Here is a 25,211-nt window from a genome sequence, read left to right on the forward strand (position 1 = left end):
TCCCCACACCTCCGAGGATGGTCCTGAGGAGCTCCAGGACCCTTCTTACCTCAGCTGCCCCCAGGGCTGGGGAAAAACCTCATCCCCTGCGGCGGCGTTGGCTACGCCGGCCGCTTAGAGCCGACTGGAAAAATAATCGCTTTTATCTAACGGCGCGTGATTTGCGGTGCGGTTCCTCGGCCGCAGCGGCATTGCCGGCTCGTGTAACGCGCGAGGGGGGCAGAAACGCCCAGAAACGCCCGCGGCTACCCCCGCGTTCCCCCCTCACCGCCCCTCGGGACGCAGAGGTGCCCCTCTCCTGGCCCCCCCAGCCCTCCGCGAGGGTCCCGGCGCCCCGGCCGTGGCGTTTGACCCTCCCCGGCGAAGACGGGGAGCCCTCAACTTGACATTCCCCCCCCGCCCCGTGTCCCGTAAGGACGTTGTGATAACTGCCCCGGAACCGTTTGCCTTTCTTATCGGCGGCGTTGGCCAAACAAGCGCGGCCGGGATATAAGGAGCGCGGGCCGAGGCCGGCGGCACGCTCGGTGCGCCTCTTCTCCTCGGTCGCCGCCTCTTAGCAGCCGCCATGAAGCTCCTCCTGCTCCTCGCCACGGTGGCCCTGGCCCAGTGCTTCGTCTCCAGGTGAGCGTCGAGGGCGTGGGGGGGCTGGCCCCGCCACCGCGGGTCCCGAGGCCCCCCAGCAGCCGTCTCCCCTCTCCGCTGCCCCCCAGGATCCCCCTGAGGAAGGGGAAGTCCCTGCGGCAGGCGCTGCGGGAGCACGGCTTGCTGGACCGCTACCTGAAGCAGCACCCCTACAACCCGGCCGCCAAATATTTCCCCACCCTCGACGCCACCGAGCCCCTGCAGAACTACCTGGACGTGAGCACGGCGGGGCAGCCCACGGGGCCACTGGCCTTTTCCCCGTCCCACTAGCCCCTTACCTGACCCGCTAGCCCCTTACCCATCTTTCTAATCCCTTACCCGTCCTGCTAGCCCCTCACCTGACTCGCTAGCCCCTTACCCATCCCGCTAGCCCCTTACTTTTCTTCCTAATCCCTTACCCATCCCACTAGCCCCTTACCTGACCCGCTAGCCCCTTACCTGACTCACTAGCCCCTTACTCTTCTTCCTAATCCCTTACCCATCCCACTAGCCCCTTACCCATCCCGCTAGCCCCTTACCCATCCCGCTAGCCCCTTACCCATCTTTCTAATACCTTACACATCCTTCTAGTCCCTTACCTGGCTCACTAGCCCCTTACCTAAACTCACTAGCCCCTTACCCGACCCGCTAGCCCCTTACCCTTCTTCCTAATCCCTTACCCATCCCACTAGCCCCTTACCCATCCTGCTAGCCCCTTACCCATCCCACTGACCCCTTACCCATCCCGCTAGCCCATTACCCATCCCGCTAGCCCCTTAGCCGTCCCGCTGACCCCTTTGCCGCCCCGCTTTGACAGACCGAGTACTATGGCACCATCTCCATCGGCACCCCGCCCCAGGACTTCACCGTGGTCTTCGACACCGGCTCCTCTAACCTCTGGGTGCCCTCCGTGTACTGCTCCAGCCCGGCCTGCAGTAGGTGGCCGGTAGCCACGTGGCTACCAGAGGGCTGGGAGACAAGGGTGGCTCTGCCCCGTCTCTCCCACGGGCAGTGGAGCCATCGGAGAGGGTCCGATGACCGTGACCGTCTTCCGTCCCCTCAGGCAACCACAAGCGCTTCAACCCGGCCGCGTCCTCCACCTTCGTCGGCACCAACGACAGCCTCTCCATCGCCTACGGCACGGGCAGCATGACCGGCATCCTGGGCTACGACACCGTCACCGTAAGGCGGAGCGCGTCAGCCTCCCCCTCGTCCCCACCGGAGCGTGGACACCCCCCCCACCCACCCAAACCAAGCCCCTCTCCCCATCTCCCTGAGCAGGTCTCCAGCATCGAGGTCGTCAACCAAATCTTCGGGCTGGCCGAGACCGAGCCCGGCGATTTCTTCTACTACACTCCCTTCGACGGCATCCTGGGGCTGGCCTTCCCCAGCATCGCCTCCTCCGGGGCCACCCCCGTCTTCGACAACATGATGATGGAAGGCCTGGTCTCCAAGGATCTCTTCTCTGTCTACCTGAGCAAGTAAGCCCTGAAGGGAGCCACCCAAACCCTTTGCCGAGGGTTTTCTCCCTTTTCCCTCCCTCCTGACGGCTCCCTGTCTTTCAGGAACGGGCAGAGCGGCAGCTTTGTCCTCTTCGGTGCCATCGACCCCTACTACAGCATCAACGGCATCAGCTGGATCCCCCTCTCCGCCGAAACCTACTGGCAAATCACCATGGAGAGGTAGACCCGGCGCAGCCCCCGGGCTCCCCTCGGTATTTCGGGCGGGGTGCGGCCCCTCGTCCCGTGCCCGGGAGGCTCACCCCCGCGTCCTTCTCCCCCAGCATGTCCATCGGCGGGGAGGCCGTCGCCTGCTCCTTCGGCTGCCAGGCCATCGTGGACACGGGCACCTCGCTGCTGGCCGTGCCCAACAACGCCCTCAGCGCCATCCTGAGAGTCCTCGGCGCCAGCTCCAGCGGCGAGGTGAGGACCCCGGGGCTTTCGGGGAACTCTGCGGCTGCTCCGCGGTGCACTGGTCCCTCTTGGGGATGGCCGCTGACCCCCCGCCCTGCCACCGTGTCGTCCCCCCTCTCCTCTAGATCAACTGCAACACCGTCAGCAGCCTGCCCGATGTCATCTTCTACATCAACGGCAAAGCCTTCCCAGTGCCGCCCAGCGCCTACGTGATGCAGGTGAGCGTCCCACCGGGACTGGGGGGCATCTGGGAGGGATTTGGGGCGGGGGTCCGGCAGCCGATAACCGCCATCCGCCTTGTTTTTTGGCCGCAGAGCAACGGGTACTGCACCCTCGGCTTCGAAGGCATGGACGTCCCCACCGAGTCGGGCGAGCTCTGGATCCTGGGCGACGTCTTCATCCGCGAGTACTACGTCATCTTCGACAGGGCCAACAACAAGGTGGGGCTGTCCCGCCTGTCCTGAGCGCACTTCCGTGCCGGGGACGAGGACAAGGCCGGCGCCTCGCTGCCCCGGCGTCCCCGCGCTCCCATCCCCTCCTTGCCGCGGCCACCGAGCGCAATAAAGCCGTGAAGAAGCCTTGGGGCGTGGCGTCTCTTTGGGAAGGGCTGGTTCGGGCACCGTGGCACTGCCGCCGCGGCCCTGGGCACGGGCACCGGTGGGTGGGCGGACGGGGTGTCACCGCGACGTCACCTCAGCCCCGCGGCCGTGCGGACGCCCCGCGGCGCGGACCCAGGGGTGGCGGCACCCGCGGACAACGCCCGGGGCAGAGCCGTGAAGAACCCCCCCCCCCCAGCCACTGGGACCTGGCACCCCCTGTCCCCAAACCCCGCTCAGGGGGGGACGAACACCCCTGGGGGGGCGGGCCACCCACCCCAAAAAGCCTCACGGCCGGGTGCGGCACGGCAGCGGGTTCAAGCGGGAGCGGGGAGACGGGGCGTAAATACCAGGGTGGCTTTATTGGTGACAGCTCGCCCCCTCCCCACGCAGCGAGCCGGGGGCAGCACCCACCCCAGGGGGGCGTCCTGCGGTTGGAGGGCCGGCTCGGGGCACCCCAGCCCCGCCGGGAGCATCTCCCAGCCCCCCCATCCTGCGCCCAGAGAGCCGGGGAGGCACGGGGAGGGGTGGGGGGGCTGGTCCTGCCCCCCAGCTCTGCCTCAGCGGGGTGGCGAGGGGCTGGGGGACCCCCGGGGTCCGCGGGAACCACGCAGCCTCTGCCCGAGGGGGGTGCACCCGTGGGAGTGGGGATGCTGTTGCCCACCCTGCTTGCTTGACACCCCCTCCCCAGTCACCCACCCCCCCCAGGGGGACTGGTGGGCCAGGCCTGCTGGTCCTGTAGACCCCCTCCCTCCTCTCAGCCTTCGTCCTCCTCCTCTTCATCCTCCTCTGCGCCAGATACCCAGGTCCTAGGGAGCCCCGTGCCCTCCGGGGGTCTCCTCACCGGCCGGTGGCACCCCAGAGGGGTCCGCGTCCCCGGGGGGTCCCTGAGCCTGGGGGCTTGAGCTGGGGGTCTCAGACGGGGTGTCGGGGGGCAGAGGGGCTGTCGATGGGTGCCCGGGGGGGCTTAGGGTGGTGGGAGCCCCTGCGCTCCCCGAAGAGGGGTGGTGGGGGGCCGTGTCGGGGAGCAGGAGCTGGGCCAGGCGGTGGCGGGGGGCGCGGGTCAATGGTGGGGGGCCAGGGGGTGGGGTGGCGGTGGGCGAGTCCCGGTGGGATGGAGACGGGGACGGGGACGGGGACAGGTCACTGCTCTGCAGCGGGAGCCGGACGTCCGCGGCTGAGGGAGAGACGCGTTGGGTTAGCACCCACCTCTCCCCTGGGACCCCCCAGCCTGGGCGGGGGGCACCCAACCACCCCGGGGTGCTGCAGCAGGCCGGGGGGTCCCGAGCCGGACCCTGCCGCCGGCATTCCCGGCACCCGGGAATCCCCGTTACCTTGGCAGGGTGGGCAGCAGGCGGCGGGCAGCGCGGCGAGCTCAGCGCAGGAGCGGGGGCACAGCCTCGTCTCACAGCTCACCTCCCCGAGCTGGGGGTGAGCGGTGAAATTGGGGGGGGGGGGGTGAGCCATCCCACCACCATCCCAGCGCCAGTTCCCTCTGCTATGGGTGCAGGCACCACACGGGCGCGGGCACCCCGCGGGCGCTCGGCTCACCTGGCACGTACAACGGGTGCAGGGCTGTCCCTCGGGGGTGAAGGTCTGGCCGTTCACCACCTTCCTACCCTGGTAGTTGCAATCTGTGGGGAGCGAGGTGGGGCTCAGCGCGTGGCCGGGGGGGCTCAGCAGGCTGGAGGGGGCTCAACTCCCCCCAGTCCCGGTTCCTACCCTGGCAGACGGGGCAGCACTCGCCCTCGGGGTGGAAGGGGTAGGTGCAGAAGATGGCGCAGTCCACGGGCGAGCAGGCCACCGAGCCCAGCTGCGAGAGGCGGGAGAGACGCGCGAGGGCAGCCCCGAAACAGCCGGGATGGAGGGAGAAGGGAAAAAAAAACACAAAAAAACCAAAAAATTGAGGTTCAGCTCGTGGGGGCAAAAAAGACGTGGGGGTCCCCGGCGCGGCCCTCACCAGGCAGATGCAGCTGAGGCAGGGGTCCAGGGCGGAGGGGAAAGTCTCGTTGTTGTAGAAGATCCTGCCCATGTAGGTGCAGCCTGCGGGGAGCAGAGAGGGGCTGCTGGGGGACACCTCAGCGAGCCCGCTGCCCGAGCTGGGCCGCGGAGGGGCCGCATCCGTCACCTGCGGAGCAGTCGGGGCAGCACTGCCCGGGGATGCGGATGGGGTACGGGCAGGTCTCGGCGCAGTCCGTCCGCTTGCAGCTCACCGAGCCGTCTGCCTGCGGGAGAGGAGCACTGGACAGAGACCCCCGGGCCGCCCCCCACCCTTGGGTTTCGCACCCGCGAAGGCGTCACCGGGGCCCGCGGTGACGAGCTGGGGGGACAGGAGCCGTGCGGCGGGGCGGGGGGGGGGTGGGGGGGTGGGTAGGGGGGGTGAAGCAGAGCAGGTTCTCATTCACCTGGCAGATGCATAACTCACAGGGATCGCCCGGGGACCAGATCTGGCCGACGGGAAACTCCACGCCGTTGTCGTCCACAAAGCAACCTGGGCCGGGACAGGGGGATGAGGGCACCCCCCAGTTTGTCACCTGCTCCCCACCTCCGAACCCTAGGGCTGTGCAGCCCCCCGCCAAAATGCCCTGCCAAGTCCCTGTGCACCCCTACGTCCAGCTCCCCCAGTTCCCTGCCCTCCCTGTCCCCACGTGACCCCTACATCCCACCATCCCCGTCCCCTGTATCCCCTATATCCCACCCTCCTGGTCCCCAGTATCCCCTGTATCCCACCTTCCCCATCCCCAGTATCCCCAATATCCCACCCTCCCCATTCCCAGTATCCCCTACATCGCACCTTCCCCATCCGTCCCCCACATCCCACCATCCCCAGTATCCCCTATATCCCACCCTGCCCATCCCCAGCATCCCCCCACATCCCACCATCTCCACATCCCACCCTCCCCATCCCCAGTGTCCCCCACATCCCACCCTCCTCAGTATCCCCCACATCCCACCATCCCCATTCCCAGTGTCCCCCACATGCCACCCTCCCAATCCATCCCACCCTCCCCATTCCCAGTATCCCCTATATCGCACCTTCCCCATCCATCCCCCACATCCCATCATCCCCAGTATCCCCTATATCCCACCCTGCCCATCCCCAGCATCCCCCCACATCCCACCCTCCCGATCCCCAGTATCCCCTGTATCCCACCTTCCCCATCCCCAGTATCCCCCACATCCCGCCATCCCCACATCCCACCCTCCCCAGTATCTCCCACATCCGTCCCCAGCATCCACCACATCCCACCCTCCCCATTCCCTGTGTCCCCCACACCCCGCCATCCCCAGTATTCCCCACATCCCACCATCCCTATATCCCACCCTCCCCAGTATCTCCCACATCCGTCCCCAGCATCCCTCACGTCCCCCCCTCCCCCTCCCCAACATCCCCCATATCCCACCCTCCCCATCCCCAAACCTCCCCTGCACCCTGTCCCCCCTTGTCCCCCCCATCCCACTCTCCCTCGCCCCCGCCTCCCCGCCCCAGTTGCCCCCAGTGCGGGCTGACCGGCGGGGGCGGGGGGGTCCCGGCAGGTGACGCAGCACTGCCCGGGCCGCAGGTGCCGCTGGTGCTGGGGGCAGTCCAGCGCGGGGCAGGGGGCGAAGGAGCACTCCACCTCGCCGCCCTGGGGACACGGAGGGGGGGACACACATCAACCGCTGCCCCACCAGCCCCTGGAGATTCCTTGGGGCCCCCCCCGGAGCCCCCCCCCCAAAAAAAAAAACCCACCCTGCAGACGCAAGTCGTGCAGTCGTCCCCGTCCAGGCTGAAGCGGGCGCCGTGGGCGTAGGTGCGACCCCGAAAACTGCACTTGGCTGGGGAGGAGAGGGGCTGGGGTCAAAAGCGGGGCTCCTGCCGACCGCCCCCCCCCCAAACCCCGAATCCCCCTCCCCAGCAGAGCCCTGGGCTCGCCCCGTGGCTTGGGGGGTCGCGGGGGGACCCACCTGGCTGGCAGGAGCAGCAGTCGGCGGGCGAGGCGCCGGGGCAGGAGCCGGGGGGGCACTCGGGGGCGATGCAGGAGACGTTACCGGCCTGCGGAGAGGAGCGCGGGGGCTGCGACACGGCACCCCCCACCCCGCCACGGCGGGGAACGGTGCCGGGGCATCATCCGCCACAGCGCATCCCGCCCCGGCGTCCCTGGGCTGAGCGGGGATGCGGGGGGACACGGGGGGACACGCGGGGGATGCTCCCATCCCGTTCTGGTGTCCCAGGGCTGAGCGGGGATGCGGGGGGACGCGGGGGGACGCGGGGGATGCTCCCATCCCGTTCTGGTGTCCCAGGGCTGAGCGGGGATGCGGGGGGACGCGGGGGGACGCGGGGGATGCTCCCATCCCGCCCCGCCGTCCCTGGGCTGAGCGGGGATGCGGGGGGACGCGGGGGGACGCGGGGGATGCTCCCATCCTGTTCCGGCGTCCCCGGGCTGAGCGGGGACGCGGGGGGGGGGGGGCAGGGGAACACGGGGGGGCTGCCGTCCCGGGTGGGCTCACCAGGCAGACGCAGACGGTGCAGTTCCCGTCGGACGGGGAGAAGACGTCGCCTTCGGCGCGGGGCACCCCCTCGTGCAAGCAGCCTGCGAGGCAGGTGGGTCGCGATTTGGGGTGCGGGGGGGGCACCGCCCCGGGGCAGGGGGGCTGGGGTCGGGGCTCACCTGCACAATTGGGGCAGCAGCCCCCCGGCGGGGCGGGCAGCGGGTGGGTGCAAGCCATGGGGCAGCTGACGGCCTCGCACAGCACTCGTCCCCCCTGCGCGGGCACGCGGCGGCTCAGCCCCACGGCGGGCTCAGGGGGGGCGTGGGGAGAGGACGGCGAGGGGGGGCTCACCTGGCACGAACAGCTCCGGCACCCCGACTCCGTCCAGCGAGCACCGGGTTCCCGAAGGACCCCCCGGTACCAGCAGCGCGGGCTCGATGGGGCGGAGGTACCGGGGGGTCCCGTTGCCCGCCGGGACGGTTGGGTGGCCGGGGTGGGAGAGGAGGAAGGGAGTTGGGTACCGGGAGCTGCGGCGGGGATGTGGGGCGATGGGGAGCCCCGAGGGGCGAGGAGGGGTCCCCCAGAGCCGGGAGGGAGGAGGACGAGGGTGGGCGGATGCTGCAGCGACTGCAGGATGGGCGACGGGGCCAGGATAGATTTGGGGTAACCTAGGAAGGAAGGAACGGGCGTCGTTCGGGATACGCAGGGGGTTGGCGACGCATCCCGCCCTTTTCCCGGAGAAGGAACCGGATACCTTCGCAGGAGACCCTGTCTCCGCTGAGCCGGTACCCGGGGCGGCAGGAGCAGAGGAAGCTGCCCGGCGTGTTGTGGCACGCGTGCTGGCAAGCTCGGCGCTCTCCCGGTCGCCGGCACTCGTTGACGTCTGCGGGGGGACGCCGGGATTTGTCGGGATCCGAGCAGGAGGCGCCACGTGCCGGGAAAAGGGCTCAACGGCCACGTCCATCCCCGGGGCATCGCGGCGCGGGGCGGGAAGCGGCAGCCGGCGCGCGGCGCTCACCCACGCAGGAGTGCCGGTTCCCGTGGAGGTGGTAGCCGGGGCGGCAGGAGCAGCGGTAGCTGCCCACGCTGTTTTTGCAGCGGTGCTGGCACGGCGTGGCCAGGCACTCGTCTGTATCTGGGGGGGGGGGGGGGGGGCAACAAAAGCTGAGGGTCGGTAGCCCCAACCGGCCACCGCTTGCCCACCGTCCCGGCCAACCCCTCCGGCCCCCCGCACCCTGGCAGCTGTGGCGGTCGGCGGAGAGCTGCATGCCGGGGCCGCACTCGCAGACGAAGCCGCCCTCGGTGTTGACGCAGAGACCCTCGCAGGCGGCGCTCAGGCACTCGTCGATGTCTGAGGGCCAGAGCTGGAGGTGGGTGGGTGGGCGCCACCGCCGGGACCCCCACCCGGGTCCATCCCAGCGGGCCCAGCCCAGCCCGGCTCACCGGTGCAGCGGACGCCGTCGGCCGTCTCCACCATGGAGAAGCCGAGGGGGCAGACGCGGGCGACCTCCTGGCACCCGCCGTGGTTACAGGAGAGGTCGCAGCCGTACTCGCCGCACGTCCCCGGCGGCTCTGGAAGGGGGACAGACGGGGGGTCCGCGCGACGCCGATGCCACCTCAGCACCCGCTCGCCCTCCCCGCACCCCAGCACCCGCTCCCCGCATCCCCAAGGGTCTGCGTCCCGGATGGGGGACTGCACCAGGTGACACGCAGCGAGGTGCCCGGCCAGGAAAATTCGGGGGATCCCGGATTTTGGCGCAACGGGGAGCGCTTGGGTACCTGGGCAGGTGATGCCCTGCTCTCCATCAGGGCACGAGCAGAGGTTGGGGGCGATGCACAAGCCGCCGCCGCAGCCGAAGGAGCAGAGCGCTGCGGGGGCCGGGGGCAGCGGTCAGGAGGGCAGGGACCCCCGTGTGTCCCCCCCGCGCCCCCGCGGTGCGTACTCACGCAGGGTACACTGCCCGCTGCCCGGAGTCGGCATCCAGCCGGGACAACATCCGCTGCCGAAGCCCGAGAAGCAGACGTGGGGTCCCACGCGACGCCTGCGCGACGGACAAGGGGCTGAGGCCCCCCGAGCCCCCCCAGGGATGGAGAGCAAAGGTCCCGAGGGGGGAAGCTCATCCAGCCCCGGGAACGCGGGGATGCGGGGGACACGCGGGAGCCATCACGACGCGCCCGCGGCCACGCTATCCCGGGCGGCTGAGAGCGGCATGGGTCTAGGGGGGCACGGGGGCAAAGAGGGGTGCAGTGCAGCCCCGAAATGAAGCGGGACAGAGGGGCCCGAACACCCTGGCATGCGGTGATGGGGGAGAAAAGGTCCCACAGCCGGACGTGGGATGCGGGGAGCGGAATAGGGATGCAGGGAGCAGATTGGGGATGCAGGACCCATGTGAGGGTCCCGCTCCCCTGCTCCCAGCCACCTCAGGGCAGAAGGAGGGATTCCCACCGGGATGGGAAGCACGGCCGGAGTCTGGACGGCAGCCGAGGGGGCGGATGGCCGGAGTTTGGCACGGCACGGCGCGGCACGGCACGCCGCCGTCCCCAGGTGCAGCTGGGAGAGGGAGAAGGGAAAAGAAGGGGAACCCGGCTACCTCTCCACGGCAAAGTTGGCCGGCTTCTTCCTCGCGGGGTACACCCTGCCCTGGCAGCCCGGGAGGAACAGGGATACACAGGCAGCTTGGAAGAGCAGCTCCACCAACATGACAGGCGGCGGCCGCGGCCGGCGGCACGTTCCCGACGCCTGCCTGCCTTCCTTCCTGCCTGCCTCGGCGGCACGGGCGCCTACCGCACGCTGGCCCTTGGCCCTGCTCCTCCTCCCGCCCGCCGGGCTGGGAACAATGCGGGGGGTGGAGGGAGGCGAGAGCTGGGAGGTGGAGGGCGGGGGGGGAAATAAATAAAAAATTCGGAGGCACCCGGCTCTCCACGCGCCCAACCGCCCCGGCACGGGGGGACGCGTCGGCGTCGGGGATGCTCGCCCCGAGGCTGGCTCGCTGGGCCGAAGGCGGCGGCTCCATCGCGGCGGGGAGCGCGGCAGGCGAAGGGTAGGGAAGGGGGTCCCCAACCGGGCGGGAAGCGGCAGCGAAGGCGTCCCCCCCGCTCCCTTCTCTCCTTTCCCACATCTGGCAAAGCTCCGGCATGGCCTCTCCCCACCCCTCCTCCTCCTCCTCCTCCTCCTCCTCCTGGCGGCACTGGGCCGCCTTCCCAGCCCTGCAAGAGGGACCCACCAAAGAGGAGCACGCAGCAGATAAAGGGGCCAAAGTGGAATTGGGATGGTGGGGGTGCACCCGGCGAGGAAGAGGGGTGCAGGACGCTGCGGGACACCCCCACGGTGGGGTTCAACCCCCCCCCCCCCAGCCAAACCTCACAGCCCCTCTCGGCCCCTCGACCCTTCCAGGGGCCGAAGCGAAGGTCGCGGGCAGGTAAATGATTTATACCAGGGAGCAAAGGGCTGGCGCCGCCGGCCCCCGCTCCGCGCAGCGACGGGGTCAATACCTGCGGCTTCTCGCCGGAGTGGGACCGACCCGCGGCCTCCCGCTCCCCGTCCTGCGCGGCTTCCCCCCAAATCTACGCCCCTGCCCACGGGTTGGCGTTCCCCTGCGGCATCACCCCCTGCGTGCTCCGAAAATTAAGAGTTATAGGAGGATGGGTGGGGGGAACACAGCGCTCTAGGGGTGCGGGACCCCCAGCAAGCACAGCCCAGGGGCTGCACAAAAAAAGAAAAAGGAGAAAAAAAGTTAAAAAAAGGGAGGTTGCCGGCATCACATCGGCACCAGCATCCCCAGTTTAGCTGGGGCGCACAGGAGCCGTGCGTGCCGGTCTCCGCAGGCCAGTGTGCCCCCCGGGCCCCCCCTCCCCAGTTCCAGCGAGAAGCCGAGGAAGCCAGCAGCTGCGGGAACGCAAACAGCCCAGCTAATAAAAAGGCGCTCTGCTCGCAGCCGGCACGCACGCACGAGGCCAGGCTCGGCGCAAAGGGTCACAGTCCGCTTCCCCCCCCGCCTAAACAACCTCGCTGGGCAGAAACGTGTCCAAATATAGCCTTCTCCCCGCCACCTCCGCGAAAAAAAAACAGGGCCGGCCCCACCGTTCAGAGATGTCAGCGGGAGCGCGAGGACGCTGTCGGCACCAGCCCGTCCTTCAGGAGGCTGCCCGCCTCGTGCTGCTGGCGGGGAGGGGAGGATTTGGGGAAAAATTTGGGCCGATGGAAACCCACACACCCAGGACGGAGGAGAGCAGCCAGGGATTCCCCTGCCACCGACGCATAGGCGAGGGCAGCGGCCAGCCCCTGGCCCGGGCGGCTTACGGCGTCGATAAACCAGCGGAGAGCAGCGGGATAATTATCAATCCGTCCGTTCGAGAGGAGCGAATCGCTCCCCTGCGCCCACGGGGTACCCTCGCCGCGATCGCCCGCGCAGGGAGCAGCCGCCAGGCCCTCCGTCTGCGAGTTACCGGCACGATTCAACATCCTCACGGCAAATTAATGCTCGAGGCGGCCCAGCCTGCGACCCCGCGTCCGTCAGCCTCAGCCAGCACCGGCTTCTCGCAGGGAGAGCCCACAGAGCTGCAGCCCCTCGCGTGGGGAGAAGCGGAGGCGGCGACGGAGTCCCCCCGAGGAGCTCGGCGCCAGGAGACGGACCTTTTCCTCTTGGACTACTTTATTTGGTAAAACTCAGAAACCAACAACTTGATTCAGCTTGCCAGCCCTTCCCTCCCTGAGCGAGCCGCAGATCCCGCGGAGAGAGGAGCGCGCCGTCCCGCTCAGCTCCGTCGCCCAGCCGTAGGGGGAATCCTCCCCCCTCCGCGCCCGCAGGTCTCACCCAGCCCCAGATGTCTCCTCCGAGCCCTCGCCCTCAGCCTAGAGGCAGCTTCGCTTCCTCTTCCGAAAAAAAAAAAAAACAAAACACAACAGAGCAGAAAAGAATCGAAAACGAAAGAAAAAAAGGAAAAAAAAAAAAAATACTAAAGACGACAGTGAAGAGCGAATCCAGGCAAGGGCACCGCGTCAGCCGAGCGCTACCGGTCGGGCACCCGAGAGCGACCAGTTCTGGGTCAGCAGCCGAGTCCGCGGGATTCGTGAATCCGAGCAGGCGACGAAGCGGTGCCTGGCCAACACACCCCCCCCAAAATCCCTAAGGAGCTGGCTCCCCTTCACGGACTCCTTCCCCCACGTCCCCTCGGGCAAGGGCCGCCACCGCTGGCGTCGAGCGCAGCCGGCCGGGGGTCCGCAAGCTGCGGGCGGGGAAAAGATTCCCTTGCTCAAGGCGGAGGAAGGCGGTAGGGAACGATCCCGAATCCCGCTAATGGATCCGGGTCAGCTCCTCCACGATCTTGATCAGGTCGTCTACGGTGGCTTCCCTCTTCATGCCGCTGCCGTCGTCGATCTGCGAGGAGAGAAAAAGGCGCGGGAGCACGGAGGCAGCGGCAGGAGCCCGAGAACGTTCCTTGGAGGAAGGGATTTATGGATTTACTGCAGGCCGGATTGCCGGGCGGGGTCCTTGCTGCAAATCTGGAGGGGCCCAAGCTCACAAAACCCATCTCACCTGCAAGTTCGCCACCACCTCCTGCATCTTGGGCCTGCTGATGTCCAGGAAGCTTTCGATGAGGTCACCATCAATGAACCCCGTCGCCGGCTCCGTCTTGCGCTCGGTGTGGAACGATCTCCAGGTGCCACCGTCAAGGAGTCAAACCCCCGCGGGGTGACACAGACTGACAGACAACGCCGCGGCGGGAGGGTCACTGAATTGGCGCGGCGTTTTTAGGGCCACCGCAGAGCCAGATTCATCCTCAAACCCCGTCAGGCGGGCTCCTCTCCACCGCAGGTGCCTTCTCTTGGAGCACAAAGCCCCCGGGCAAGCCGGCCAACACGCTGCCACCCTCTCCCGCTGCCGGCACCAACGCCCCGCCCCACGCTGGCTCAGGCCGAATTCATCAGCCGGCCCCCAGCACCCAGAGGTCCGGGCTCCCGGCTGAGCTGCGGAAGGATATAAGGAGTGCTCGATCTTGCCCACGCTCTTGATGACTTTGTTCAGCCGGTTCTGCATGTCCAACAGGAGGTTGTACCAGCTCTCCGACAGCGAGGTCACCAGGCCTGCAAAGGGCAACACGGAGACGAAGGTTTAGGGCCTCACCCCACCCAGGGCGTCGCGGCAGCTCCCAGCAGGGAACGGCGGGCTGTCGGGCTTGGAGTTGCGCTGGAAGCTGGGAGAAGGAAGGGGTTTCGGAGAAAGCCAGAGGGTTTTCCTCTCCCGGAAGCCGAGCCGAGAGAAGCGGGTTTCTGAAGGGAGTACGGCACTGAGCAGCACCCAGCTGGGGAACGGAGAAGAACGGAGACGCGAGGGAAGCCCGGCCCAGGTTCAGCAGCAGGAAGGGGACGCGTCACCCTCACGCTCGAGGCTGGGGATGCCTGCCCCGTACCGATCATGCCGTTGACGGTGCCGAAGAGAACCGAGCCCTGCGTCGGCGTGGACGTCTCGCCCAGGTTCTGCATGACCAGGGACCCGTGGCAGAAAACGTTGACGAACTCTCCCAAGTGGGACAGCCCCACCTCCTGCAAGTGCTGGCGCTCCTCGTCGGTCGTGGCCGCGCTGAAATCCGAAAAAGCCCCGCTCAGTCTGTGCTGCGGGAACGCGAAAGCTCCCCTGCCTCCCACCTCGCTGCTCCTCAGAGCCGGGCACGCTCCCCGCAGCTTTCCCGCCTCTGTAGCCGCAAGGTGGAGGAGACCAGAAGGTCCTGTCACCCCACCCCTCCCGTCACACGTTGCTGCTCACCTGTCCTTCTGGCACACAAACAAATTGAAAGCGTTCTCTGCTCCCAAGAAGTTGTCGTCGTCCAGGATCTCCACGGCACTCATCCAGTTTGGATTGAAGTCCCGGGCGATCTGGAAAGGGAACAAGAGGAGAGGCTCGCAAGCACAGATGGCCCGTGGCGCGTTCCAGCATCTTCGTTCCACCCAACACCAAGGTTCAGGAGCAAGGTGGGATCCAGTCTGTCTCTCTCTGCTACCAAGTCCCTCCTGGAGATGGCCCTGGCCTGAGCGACACTTGGACACCGCCAAGGCGCTCCCTGCGCAAACGCAGGCCAGCCCGTGCCAAAGCCAGGCCGAGAGCCGCTCCGAGCGCGCAGACGGTCCCAGCACCCGCCCGGCGGCTACGCTGCGTTTGCTGACAGAAATGCAGCTACAGCCATTCCAAGTGCACCACGGGCGGCCCAGATGGCAGCTCCCCACCCTGGCAGGTGGCAAGCACACGCACGAAGCCTGCTCTTCCAGAGGCTGCCCGGTTTCCTGGAAGCCTGAGGATCCATCCCTCCAGAAACCACAGGGATCTGTCTAACAGCACGAGCAGCGGACGCTGCTCTCACAGCACAGCCCTACATCCTCGTTCTCAAAGGGTGGGAAGGTGGGGTGAGCCAAGCTCCTTCTTGTATCTCCTGAAAAGACCGTTCCCCCTGCCCAGACCTTACTGGAACAGGCAGCACGGGCTCCCAGCACGCCTTCGACCAAGACTATTCAACAGCACTGATACCTCCTCGAAGTTTCCTTCCATGGGCTTGTACGCGAGGAGGAGGACGGACCGCATCAGATCCCCCACGAGGATGAAGTCTCCCTTGGTCTTCAGGTAGAGCGCCATGATGTTGTTGTAATGGTTGCACTCCGTGCGCAGCTCCTTCTCCGCCGTCCACTCATAGAGGCGCACCTGAAGGGAAGGGACGCAGCTCTGAGCCACCACCGACACCCCTGCCAGCCAGGACTCGCTCCCCCGACAGATATCGAGGAGCCGGCTGACGACCACACAGCTGGAGCAGCTTCCGCCTCCGAAAAGCGCTCCCAAAACAAGTCAGGGTCTTGCGAGAGCCCTACCGTGCTGTTGATGCTGGCTAAGAGCTTCCCGTTGAACTCCACCATGGAATACACAGCTCCCTTGACTTCCTTCTCAGCCAGGCTCTGCAGCTTCCCTGGAACAAACCCACGCACCTCCCGGTTATTTGCCCCGCGCTCCCCAGGGTGGCAAACCCAGGGGAGCCCTAGAAACTCTCTTGGAGGATCTGTGGGCAAGTAACACAGGAGCGACACGACACGGAGAAAGCGAATCCCAGAATCCAGCGCTGGGGAGGGATTATTTGGCTCCTCTAGGAGACGAGGCGAAAGGGAACACGCTGCAGCGACAGCGCCTACAGACACTGTCTGCGGGCAGCCGACGGCGGGTTCCTTGGGAAAAATCTCTGCCTGCTCCTGGGACGCGAGCTCTCTAGGGCTTGAGGAGCTCATCTCCCATCTCCCTCGAGCGGCGAGACCCGGCCACGTGAGAAGACCTTGCTCTTACCGTCAGAGTAGTGGAAGACAACGATGCGGCCCTGTTTGGGCTCCGCCTCCTCGGGATACACCATGGCGGTGCCCACGATGAAGTAGGTGTTGGGATCCTTGCCAAGCTTGCAGGAGACCAGGCTGAGGGCGTATTCGTTTTGCAGAAACTGGTGAGCGTGAAGCACTGCGCAAAAAGGGAAAGGCGGAAACAAACTTGAGTCCTCCACGTCCCGGCAGGCAGCACCTCCATGTGCGAGCAGAGCAGCTCGCCTAGGAGCAGCTGAAAATTTAAGACACGTCCAAGGTAGCCGCCTGGAGATTCCCTCTCCTGCTCCCCACCGCCACCTTGTGCCATCGAAAACCACTATGCTTTAAAATTCCTCCAGGAAAAATGCTTTGACCGAAGGAAACGTGCAAGATCACAGACATTCACAAGTCTGTGAAGGTCACAAGTCTCAGCCACACGCTGCTGGGCTCATCCCGGAGGAGAAAAGTGGAGAAAACCGGCCAGAGTTTGGGATTGGTACCTTCGAAGGTGTGCTGATCTATGATGAGCAGGTTGTGCACCTCCACCTCCTCTCCGAAGGACGTCTCGTGCGGTGCCGTGCTGCTGGAGAACAGCTTGCTGGTGCTCACGCTGCTGGACAGGGCCTAGGACACAGTACGATCAGTCACATTCCCACGCGACTCTGCACGTCCTCACGCTGCTCCACACGAGACGAGGCAACCGGGGACCGGAAGAAGGAATGGGAGAGAAGGGGAAGCAAGGAGTGCCCCGGGCCTGAGTGAAGGGACACGCTTCCTGCGCCAGCAGAGTTTTGTGGCGTGCAGAGAAGAGCCAGCACTGCATTAACAGAAGAGTTTACAGTTTTGTGGCTTCCACCAGAGCTACTGCCTGAAGAGGACTTGTGCCTGCACCCCTGGGAGGAGGAAACTACTTGAGAGTGAACAGAAGCCCAAAACCAAAGGTGATCCGCCAGAACAGCGAGCGCGCCGAGGCTGCCAGGGAGCGGCACGGAGAGCCCTCGTCAACCCCACGGAGAGGCCTTACCGCCCCATCGCCTCCCAGGCCGCCAAAGGGAGCGCTCGCACTCAGAGCTTTGAGAGAGAAGACTGCCGAGGAGAATCTGCATCACGGTTTGGCCCGAGGAATTATGACACCTACAGCTCAGAGCTCAGGGAGGATCTAGCAGCTACCCCTCACCTGGGTGCTGGCGCTGGGTCTGAGGGCAGTGGTGCCCCCGCTGGCATCCTGCACCTCGATGCGGCTCGAGAGCACGCCGAAACACTGCGATACCTCTTGGTAGCAGATCTTCCTGTGGGGAAAAAAAAAACCAGAGCTGTGTGGGCAGGAGAGACCGGACAGGCCACTCCGAGGAGAGCACAGAGGCTCTGGTGAGAAGAGACGGAGCTGAGAGCAGTCTGGGCAAAAGTCTGCGTGCTAACCGAGCCCGCAACAGGAACGCTGACGCCGCCAAGCTTTCCCCCAACCTTGCTCTGTGCAGCAGAGCCTCAAACCAGGCTCCCTCCCGCCGCTCGGCTCACCTGGGCGATTCGTAGAGGGGAACCGTGCGGATGTGCAGCTTCTGGATCTCGTCAATGGTGCCGATCGTCAGGGTGCTGTTATTGGCCAACGCCAAGCTGTATGGGGGGGGGGAAAAAAAAAACAAACACATGAGCAACGGCGCTTGTGAGACAGCAAGAACCTCCCTCTCCTCCGCAAACGCTGATCCCAGGACCCCATTTGCTGATCCCAGGGTCCCACTGTGGAGTCCAAATCTCCGCAACGCAAGGCGCGGGCTCACCTGTCGGGATAGCCATCCGAGTTGAGGGGACACATGTAGTTCACCTCCTTCAGGTTGACGTTGGAGAAGACCAGCTTGTGGTTGCTGCTGTAGATGACGGTGGGGCGGTCGGAGCAGGCGAACACGTTGGTGGTGGACAGAGAGCGGAAAGTCCGAAGGACGGTGGGTTGGGTCCCAAGGGTCACCTTCTTTCGGTCGCTCAGCAAACCTGCACAAAGAGAACGCCGGCGTTGGGAGCTGCTGCGACGGAGCTCGCAAGAGCGGGACAGCAGAGCACAACGTGGCTGCAAAAAAAGAGGGAGAGCTCTCCAAAGGAGGAAAGAAAGCACGTCAAGTAAATAAGAAGGTACGAGGCCAGCCACCCTCCCAGTGCCCTGCAGTCACCTGTATCAAGGCTGAGCCCAAAGTAGAAGAGAGCTCCGTCCCCCAGGGCACACAGAAGGTAATGGCTGCTCTCGAAGGTCGTCATCAGGATGGAGCGAGGGATAATTTCTGCAGGGAGCAGGAGAACAGAAGGCTGATGTCACTCACGCCTCAGTGACCGCTGCCAGCGGCTCCAGCAGAGCCCTACCTCCTCCCAGCATCTCTTTGTGCAGCAGTTCAAACGAAGGCAGCTTCAGGATGCGGGCAGAGATGTCAGTCCAGAGCCCGATGGCACACAGCGGGGACATGCCGTTAGTGTCCCCCAGAGGCGTGATGTCCAGGCAGGCAACTTCATGTTCCATTTCCGTGCAGCTGGCAGGAAGGAGGAAGCAGACAGAGGTGTCAGTCTTGAGCCCAAAGACAGGCAGAAGAGGCCGAGAGCCTTCGCGCCAGGACGGGAGACACACACCCACCTGATCTGCCTGAGCTCCTGGGGCCGGATCTCCAGGTAGTACAAGGCTCGTCCCACAGCCACCACGACCTGGTTACTGTTACAGGAAGCCACGCTGATGTTCTTTCCGTTGGGCTCTTTCCACTCGCTCACCAGGGCTTTGGGCTCCTGACTAACCAGTCTGACGGAGGCAGAGGTGATCTGCGAAGAGAGAATACCTCCGCTCAAGAGCCAGAACATCACGGGTGCAGGGAAGTACCGCAAAACTCCGCCCCCGCTAAGCAGCAGGGATCTGGGTCGGCCCCACCATCAGTAAGGGCTCTGGGGTCACCGCGAGAGACATAGCTGCATTTCTCTAGGAGCTGTGGTACCTGGATCAACTGCTGATGCGCCACGTTGCCGCAGAAGAACGTCTGCTGGTCATCCACAAACCCCGTGAGCTCCGTCTCTTCGACTTCCTCCCCATTTAACATAAGAACCCTGAAGAGGAAAGGGAACTCCTGTTCCATCGCGCTCCAACACGCGGCTGAGAGCCTGCCTCGGCGTTAACCCCTCCTTACCTGGTCTGGCCAACAAAGGAGAGCACCAACGTGTTGTCTGTTTCACGATGAGGGTCCGATCTCAGGGGCCACAAGCCTGCAACAAAGAGAGGCCACGTTTGCTCCCAGCGAATATTCCGAAAGCTGGCGGCTGGGAAGCTCCACGCCCCGCAGCCCAACCTCAGTCCGCGCACACAACGTGTCCCCACCAGGCCCTGCGCAGGATTCGGCAGCGCTGAGCAGCTCACGCACCTTTAATCCCCGGCAAGTCGATGCTAGCGTGCTCGTGAATCCCAATGCCGTTCCGGATGATGCGCAGGGAACCCTCTTTAAACGCACCCGAGCACGTCACCAGCTGGAGGAGAAGCAGATGAACTTTACCAACCACTGCTGGGAAGATTCCCCGCTCCTCTTCGCAGCGATGGGTTCAGGGGAAGACGGGGTACCCGTCTTCGCTCCTCAGAGGAGTATTTTGGCGGCTGATCCTTCCCCACTGCACGAAGGCACCCCCCTTCCTCACGAACAGAATTATCCAAGAATTCTCTTCCCCACTCATACCACTCCTCAGTAAGACCTCAACACCTGGATAAGACTTTGGGATCCTCCAATAAATAGTTTGAAGCCTTTTCCTTCCACAGACAACCCACGCATACATCTGGCCTGCCCAGCCATCCCAGCTCTGAGAAATAAAGAAAAATAAAAGCGGAATCAACGTTACCTGCCCTTGGCCTTGTCTTTCCAGGTCTACCACGCACATGTCGACGATGGGACCGAGGTTGGTGAAGGTCTCCATAGCCACCACGTAGGAGCCCTGCTCGTTGCTGTCCACGTTGAGCTACAAATAACAACACAACCACCGGCTTTCAACAGGCAAGACCAAGCCAGTGGGAAGGGCGCAGGGCAGACAAGGAGGAGAAAGGAGGCCGTGATGAAAATAAAGGCGTACAAAATCCTGCCTGAACACACAACTAAGCCAGAAGACGGCTGCCACGCACCTTCACGAGCTGGGAATCCCCGAGCCGAGAGCCGACAAACACAACCCCGTTGTCCAGGTAGGTCAAGCACTCTGCGATGGACGTCTGGGAAGTGAGAAGATAAAGATGAACCACACCAGCATGAAAAGGACGCTGCCACACCCCACAAGCGCCACATCTGAGCTGCAGCCCGACAGGAAAACCCTGGGCACAGGAGAGGAACTTCATCCCTTTACCAAACCCAGAGAGTCCAAACATCTCCCAGGAACGGCGCACAAGCGCCAGGCAAAAACTTGGGAAGCTGGTGTAAACTTTCAAGTGCTGAGTATTTCCCAGCAACCGACAGGTCAGAGCCGTGACAACCACGAAACTTCACCCCACGCCGGGCTCCAGGAGACGCCGTTCCCACCACCCCAGCCCTCAGCTGGAGCATTTCCAGCCCGCGAAGCCTCCCGGCTGCGCGGTGAGAAGCGACGGGGACGGCGCACGCGACGCGGCCGTAGTCCTACCTCGCCGAGCAGCTCCACGCGCAGGTCCTTCAAGGTGACGGTGCCGTCCATCTGCTCCTCCTTCTCCAGGAGCAGCATGAAGAGGCGTCCTTCCATGTCCCCCAGCAAGTAACGGGATCCGTTGGGATCCACGCGGTTGTGGCACACAATCGTACTTTGCTGCACGCGAAGGAGGAGGGAATTTTTAGGAAGCAGTTGAAACGGCCCCAGTCCACGGGGCCGCCTCACGTCCCTAAAGCAAACCCGCTCACAGCCCAGGACAGGCGCCACCAGAAAGCCCGTTTTTCCTAACGCTGGGCCTTCCACAGATCTGGGGTCTGCCGAGCTCCGAGCCTGCTGCACCTCCAGCAGGTTTAAAAACCCTGATCTCGCCCATCTTTACTGTATGCAAAGATCCCAGCGGCCTTGAGCACAGGCGACTCGCTCCAGTGTAACAAACCCTCCAGCACAGAGCTCCAGCAGCGGTCTGAGAGCCTGCAGGCATTCAGGCAACGATATTTTTCCAGCTTGTCGTTATTTCCAGCTTGAAAGGACCTTCTGATCACAGCTCGAGCCCTCTTTCAGCCCCGCGCGGCACCTCAGCTGTGCCATTTGCGCTTCCTGTGCCGTTTACTTGTGGGAACCGGCCTGTCCCTCTGACAAAAACCACAGGCTCAACTTCTGGCACAAGCTCTAAGCCTTTTTTTTTTTTTTTTCCGTTGAACAAGTGTCCCCAACCACACACCGGTGGACTCGAGTCTCCAAGGGGCTCGTTCGTATCTTTTCCTGCCTGAACTGAAACCAGGCTCTGGCCCGGCCCCACGCCCAAGCCACGCGCTGCCTCCTAATTAATCCCTTCCTCTGGGACCCAAACGAGATTGCAGCTTTACTGCACCGTTTCCGAGCGCTCCGCAGAGAGCGGAGCCACACGCTGCCGTGCGGGCACGCGCTGCCGCCAGAAGAAGGGTCGCATACGTCCCTCAGCCCCCAAACACCCACGCTTGCCAGACCTCTGGGAATAAGCGGCCCTATCAGACTACATCTGGAGACCAGAGCGGTGTAAATTCTTGACCACAAGCAGCCCGGTAGCCTCCCAGCACTCCGAGAGACGCCTGGGAAAGGAGGAATTAGCGTGGGACGCGTTTTTAGACCTCAGCAGTCACTCACCTTGATGATGGGGGGAGCTATGGCGAGATATTTGTCTCCGTTGTGATAGGTGATGGACTCCTGCCCGATGATGATCGCGCCTCCAAAAGGCTCTGGCACTGCGCAGGGGAGAAGACAAATGTCTTTTAGAGAACCCCTGCAGCACGCCTGAGGCATTCAGCCTTGAGGAAAACCAGGAGGGAAGATGTTTTACACAGAAGGACCAACCTGCGATGACCATGGAGGCTTCAGCCTCTACGTTCTCCTGCTTCCAAGGACCTTTGTTAAACTCCTTCTCGCGCAGGGACACCTCGTACGTCTTGACGTGGCGACCCTGAGGGTCCTGAAAGAGAAGCCACAAATCAGGTCGTACGCCGACGACTGCTTTCCCGAGGAAACATCATCCGCTTGCCGAAAAATCCCCCGCCGCCGCTGCCGTTCCAGGAATTCCTAGCCCAGCGGGCAGTCTCACCCGACCCTGACGCGCACAGGTTTCCTGACTCATGTTGTTCACGGAACTACTTCAAAAAAAAGCTGTTCATTTTTTTATTTACGACGCCTCACCGCTTTCTAGGCCCGAGCAAAAGAAGGTCCCGGCGAGAGCCAGCGGTGCAGCGCCGAGGGGAGCGAAGAGCAGCACCGGCTGACGGGGAAGGGAAGGAGGGAGGAGAAATAGCTCCGTGGGGAGGAGAACGTTGAAGCGGGGCTGTTAAAACGGCAGGGGAGCCATTAAGGAAACTTTTGACACTTCTAGACCTTTCCACTCCACGCCACAGCAGCTCTCAAGCGTTTTCTTATTTTTACGAACTTCCCCTTTTCACGGTTTCAGAACTACACAAAAATTATCCCAGACACGGCTGCTCTGCTCAGTTCAAATCTGGCGACAACGACGAACAAACTGAGCAGGAATCAAAGCAGCAGCTTGGAAACGGCTCCCCTCTCCGCACACAGGCCATCAGACAGCCAGGGACCAGAGCAAAGCCGGAGAACACGGTACCTGGTAGACAAAGCAGATGGTGGGAGCCTGGCAGCCGTAGAGGAACTTCACGTCGATGACCTGGAGCTCTTCCAGGCGGATGTTAAACGCCTTCAACTCCTTGTTCTCCCGGTCCAGGGGAATGACCTTGAAGAGGCCATCGTAGAGCCGCAGGCCAATCATCCGGCACTCCGGGTCGATGATGCCGATGATGCCGGTTTCCGAGGGCCGGCCGATGCGATCCTGAGATCCGCGGAGAGGGCAAAGAGAAAGGGTTATTAGCGTCACAGGAAGATCCCCGCGTGGGAGGCACCGGAGAGCGCGGCAGAGCTCCCGCAGCACGCGCCTTCTCTCTCCCGGGAAACAGGGCGCTCCAGGAGCGGACCCCGCCACCGGTTTCCCATCCCCGACTCTCTGCCGAACGACCTCGGAGAAGCCACGTCGCTGTCCCGCGCCTCCGCTTTCTATCGCGGACAGAGGGCCACGCTCTCCGCTGCTCTGCCACGTTTTGATCTCCCAAAAAAATCACCCTCCCGAAATCCAGCCCCGTTATCGGCCTCCCCAGACCCCACAGGGCTCCGATATCAGCACCTCCACGCGTCAGGAGGCGGGACAGTGGCACGGGAAGATTAAACGCTCTCCCGCTAACGACACGTCAGCGGAAGCTCAGAGCCTGGTAACAGATGGAAGGTATTTTGGCCTGACAGCTGATGGGAAATCGTTTGGCTAACGACGAGCCAGAGAGGCACACGGATTTCTGACCTGCTCAGAAGCGCGATCTTAACCCACGTACAGCAGGACAACGGAGAACATCTACGCGCAGCACGGCCACGACGGTAAGAGGAACCTCACAGCGGCCACGCGGCGCGTAGAGACCGGCCACGCAACGCCGGAGGAGCCGTTTCCCAGGGGAAATTCTGCCTTACGCTGAGTTTTGAGCGCTAGTTCTCTTTACAGCGGGCTTATCTCAAATGAACCTTACTGTTCCGCAAACGACCCCAAAACCACAGCCGCGTCCTCAGCCCCCGAGCCCGACGCTGCCTCGCTGCGGGCGAAAACCTCCGCGCTCACCTGCACGTTGCCGTGGGCGCGGGTTATAATATCGATGCTGTCCCCGTTCTGCTTGTACTCCAGGATGCAGGCGTTGTACTTGGCCGTCAGGATGAACAACAAATCCTTGCTCTCCCCCTGCCAAAGCGGAGCGGCGGCGTGAAGTCGGGAGGGCGTCCCGGCGAGCGCCCCCCACCCCCACGGCTCGGCGGCGGCCCCCTCCCCGCCGCGCACCCACCTTGGGGCGGAAGAGCTCCATGACGGCGGTCTTGCCGTACATCCCCACCTCCTTGACGGGCCGCAGCCCCTCCGCCGTCACCACGTAGATCTCCAGCCGCGTGTTCTTGGCGATCAGCAGGTTCAAATCCTCGGCCGAGGTGAAGTGGCCTGGGAAAAAGGAGAGAAGAAATCCCGGCTGAGGCGCCGAGGAGCGACAAAGCGGCACCTTGGGGTGCTCTCGCTGAGCCTGGGGAGCCCGCCCCGCACGCCCACAGCCTCAAACCGAGCCGCGGCACCCCGAAACCCCAGGACCCTCCTCCCACGACACCCGGCCCCCTCAGTGAGCGCCTTCCCCGAGCCCCGACTTCTCCTCTTTCCCCAAGCACCCCTTTCCGCCAAAGCACACCGCGGCGCTCACCGAGACGGACGCCCCCACCGCCTCTCCCTGCGGCACCTCTGCTGCTCTGCCAGCCCCCCCCGGGAACCCCGCTTCACCCACCCCCCAAAATGCCTCTGAGCTCTCAGAAACCTCAGATCCCCCAGAGAAACCCCACTGCACCCCCAGCTCCCCCTCCAGGAACCTCAGCGCAACGCCAGCGCCCCGGACCACCCCCGTAAACCCTACGCGTGCCCTCAGTGCCCCACGGCCTCCCCCCACGAAACGCAAGGCACCCCCAGTGCCCCACAGCACCCCGATAAACCTTAACCCCCCCCCTCGCTACCCCACAACAACCCTCCCCCTGCCCCCCAACCTCAGGGCACCCCCAGATCACCCCCCAATGCACTCATCGCCCCCACCGCGGGCCTCAGGGAACCCCCTGGCTCCCCCCTCCCAGTGCCCCACAACCCCGCCAGCGCCCCAACCCCCCCCCCGCCCAGGGGCCTCAGCACCCCCCCCCAGGCCCCCGGTACCTCACTGACCCCCCAGGAATGTCAATGCTTCCCGGTGCCCCCCCGTCAGGCACCTCCGTACCCCCTAACCCCCCCCCGCCACCGTCCCGCAGCCGCCCCCCGCCCACGGCCGCACAGGCCCCGGCGCCGCGACCAGGGAGGTCCAGGTACCGGTGACACAGCCGTTGACGGCCGTCGGCTTCTGCGCCGTCACCACGTAGTTGTAGGACATGGCGGCGGCGGGCGGGCGGGGGTCGGTAAAGCGGAGCGGGAGCGGGAGCGGGGCAGGGCCGGGGCAGGGCCGGGGTAGGCCGCGGCGCGGAGCGGGAGCGGGAGCGGGGCCTGGCCGCGGCCTCTCCGCCGCCACCGCCCCTTCCGCCCGCCCGCCGCCGTGACGTCAGCGGAAG

At 64.8% G+C, this 25,211-nt stretch overlaps 3 protein-coding genes and 1 long non-coding RNA gene across 5 annotated transcripts; 2 read left to right on the forward strand and 2 right to left on the reverse strand.

Annotated features, from left to right (window-relative positions):
- Positions 1–482: 482 nt before the first annotated feature.
- Positions 483–3,112, forward strand: LOC147600656 (pepsin A-like). Its single transcript, XM_086749749.1, has 9 exons — positions 483–621; positions 711–858; positions 1,439–1,556; positions 1,685–1,803; positions 1,903–2,102; positions 2,187–2,303; positions 2,405–2,543; positions 2,660–2,752; positions 2,849–3,112. The coding sequence occupies exons 1-9, from the start codon at positions 566–568 to the stop codon at positions 2,996–2,998; spliced, it is 1,140 nt and encodes a 379-aa protein (XP_086605875.1). The 5' UTR covers positions 483–565; the 3' UTR covers positions 2,999–3,112.
- Positions 3,113–3,701: 589 nt separating this feature from the next.
- VWCE (von Willebrand factor C and EGF domains) lies at positions 3,702–10,314 on the reverse strand. 2 transcript variants are annotated; one of them, XM_086749727.1, is made up of 20 exons: positions 10,195–10,314; positions 9,551–9,645; positions 9,383–9,472; positions 9,047–9,175; positions 8,838–8,954; positions 8,622–8,738; positions 8,358–8,486; positions 7,955–8,271; positions 7,783–7,876; positions 7,622–7,704; positions 7,079–7,166; positions 6,864–6,949; positions 6,642–6,759; positions 5,536–5,621; positions 5,259–5,355; positions 5,091–5,173; positions 4,853–4,943; positions 4,682–4,764; positions 4,465–4,555; positions 3,702–4,307 (listed from the first exon to the last, which is right to left on the reverse strand). In XM_086749727.1, the coding sequence occupies exons 1-20, from the start codon at positions 10,302–10,304 to the stop codon at positions 3,940–3,942; spliced, it is 2,472 nt and encodes an 823-aa protein (XP_086605853.1). In that variant the 5' UTR covers positions 10,305–10,314; the 3' UTR covers positions 3,702–3,939. The 2 variants fall into 2 exon arrangements, with proteins under 2 accessions (XP_086605853.1, XP_086605852.1); XM_086749726.1 differs by having other exon boundaries at positions 7,955–8,486; positions 8,838–8,967.
- A 1,538-nt stretch (positions 10,315–11,852) lies between these two features.
- Positions 11,853–12,564, forward strand: LOC147600658 (uncharacterized). Its single transcript, XR_015258769.1, has 2 exons — positions 11,853–11,951; positions 12,131–12,564. It is a non-coding gene; the product is annotated as an uncharacterized LOC147600658 (long non-coding RNA).
- On the reverse strand, positions 12,238–25,129 carry DDB1 (damage specific DNA binding protein 1). The gene is made up of 27 exons (XM_086749718.1): positions 24,976–25,129; positions 23,933–24,081; positions 23,716–23,832; positions 22,666–22,887; positions 21,897–22,011; positions 21,690–21,787; positions 20,544–20,702; positions 20,056–20,139; positions 19,779–19,895; positions 19,313–19,415; positions 19,082–19,157; positions 18,893–19,001; positions 18,544–18,722; positions 18,279–18,442; positions 18,092–18,199; positions 17,708–17,915; positions 17,448–17,543; positions 17,107–17,218; positions 16,430–16,553; positions 15,922–16,086; positions 15,459–15,553; positions 15,124–15,294; positions 14,368–14,477; positions 14,015–14,184; positions 13,586–13,688; positions 13,141–13,264; positions 12,238–12,981 (listed from the first exon to the last, which is right to left on the reverse strand). The coding sequence occupies exons 1-27, from the start codon at positions 25,034–25,036 to the stop codon at positions 12,898–12,900; spliced, it is 3,423 nt and encodes a 1,140-aa protein (XP_086605844.1). The 5' UTR covers positions 25,037–25,129; the 3' UTR covers positions 12,238–12,897.
- Between the last annotated feature and the right edge of the window lie 82 nt (positions 25,130–25,211).

This window comes from Chlamydotis macqueenii, chromosome 5 (genome assembly GCF_036417535.1).
Source record: "Chlamydotis macqueenii isolate bChlMac1 chromosome 5, bChlMac1.mat, whole genome shotgun sequence".
NCBI lineage: Eukaryota > Metazoa > Chordata > Aves > Otidiformes > Otididae > Chlamydotis > Chlamydotis macqueenii.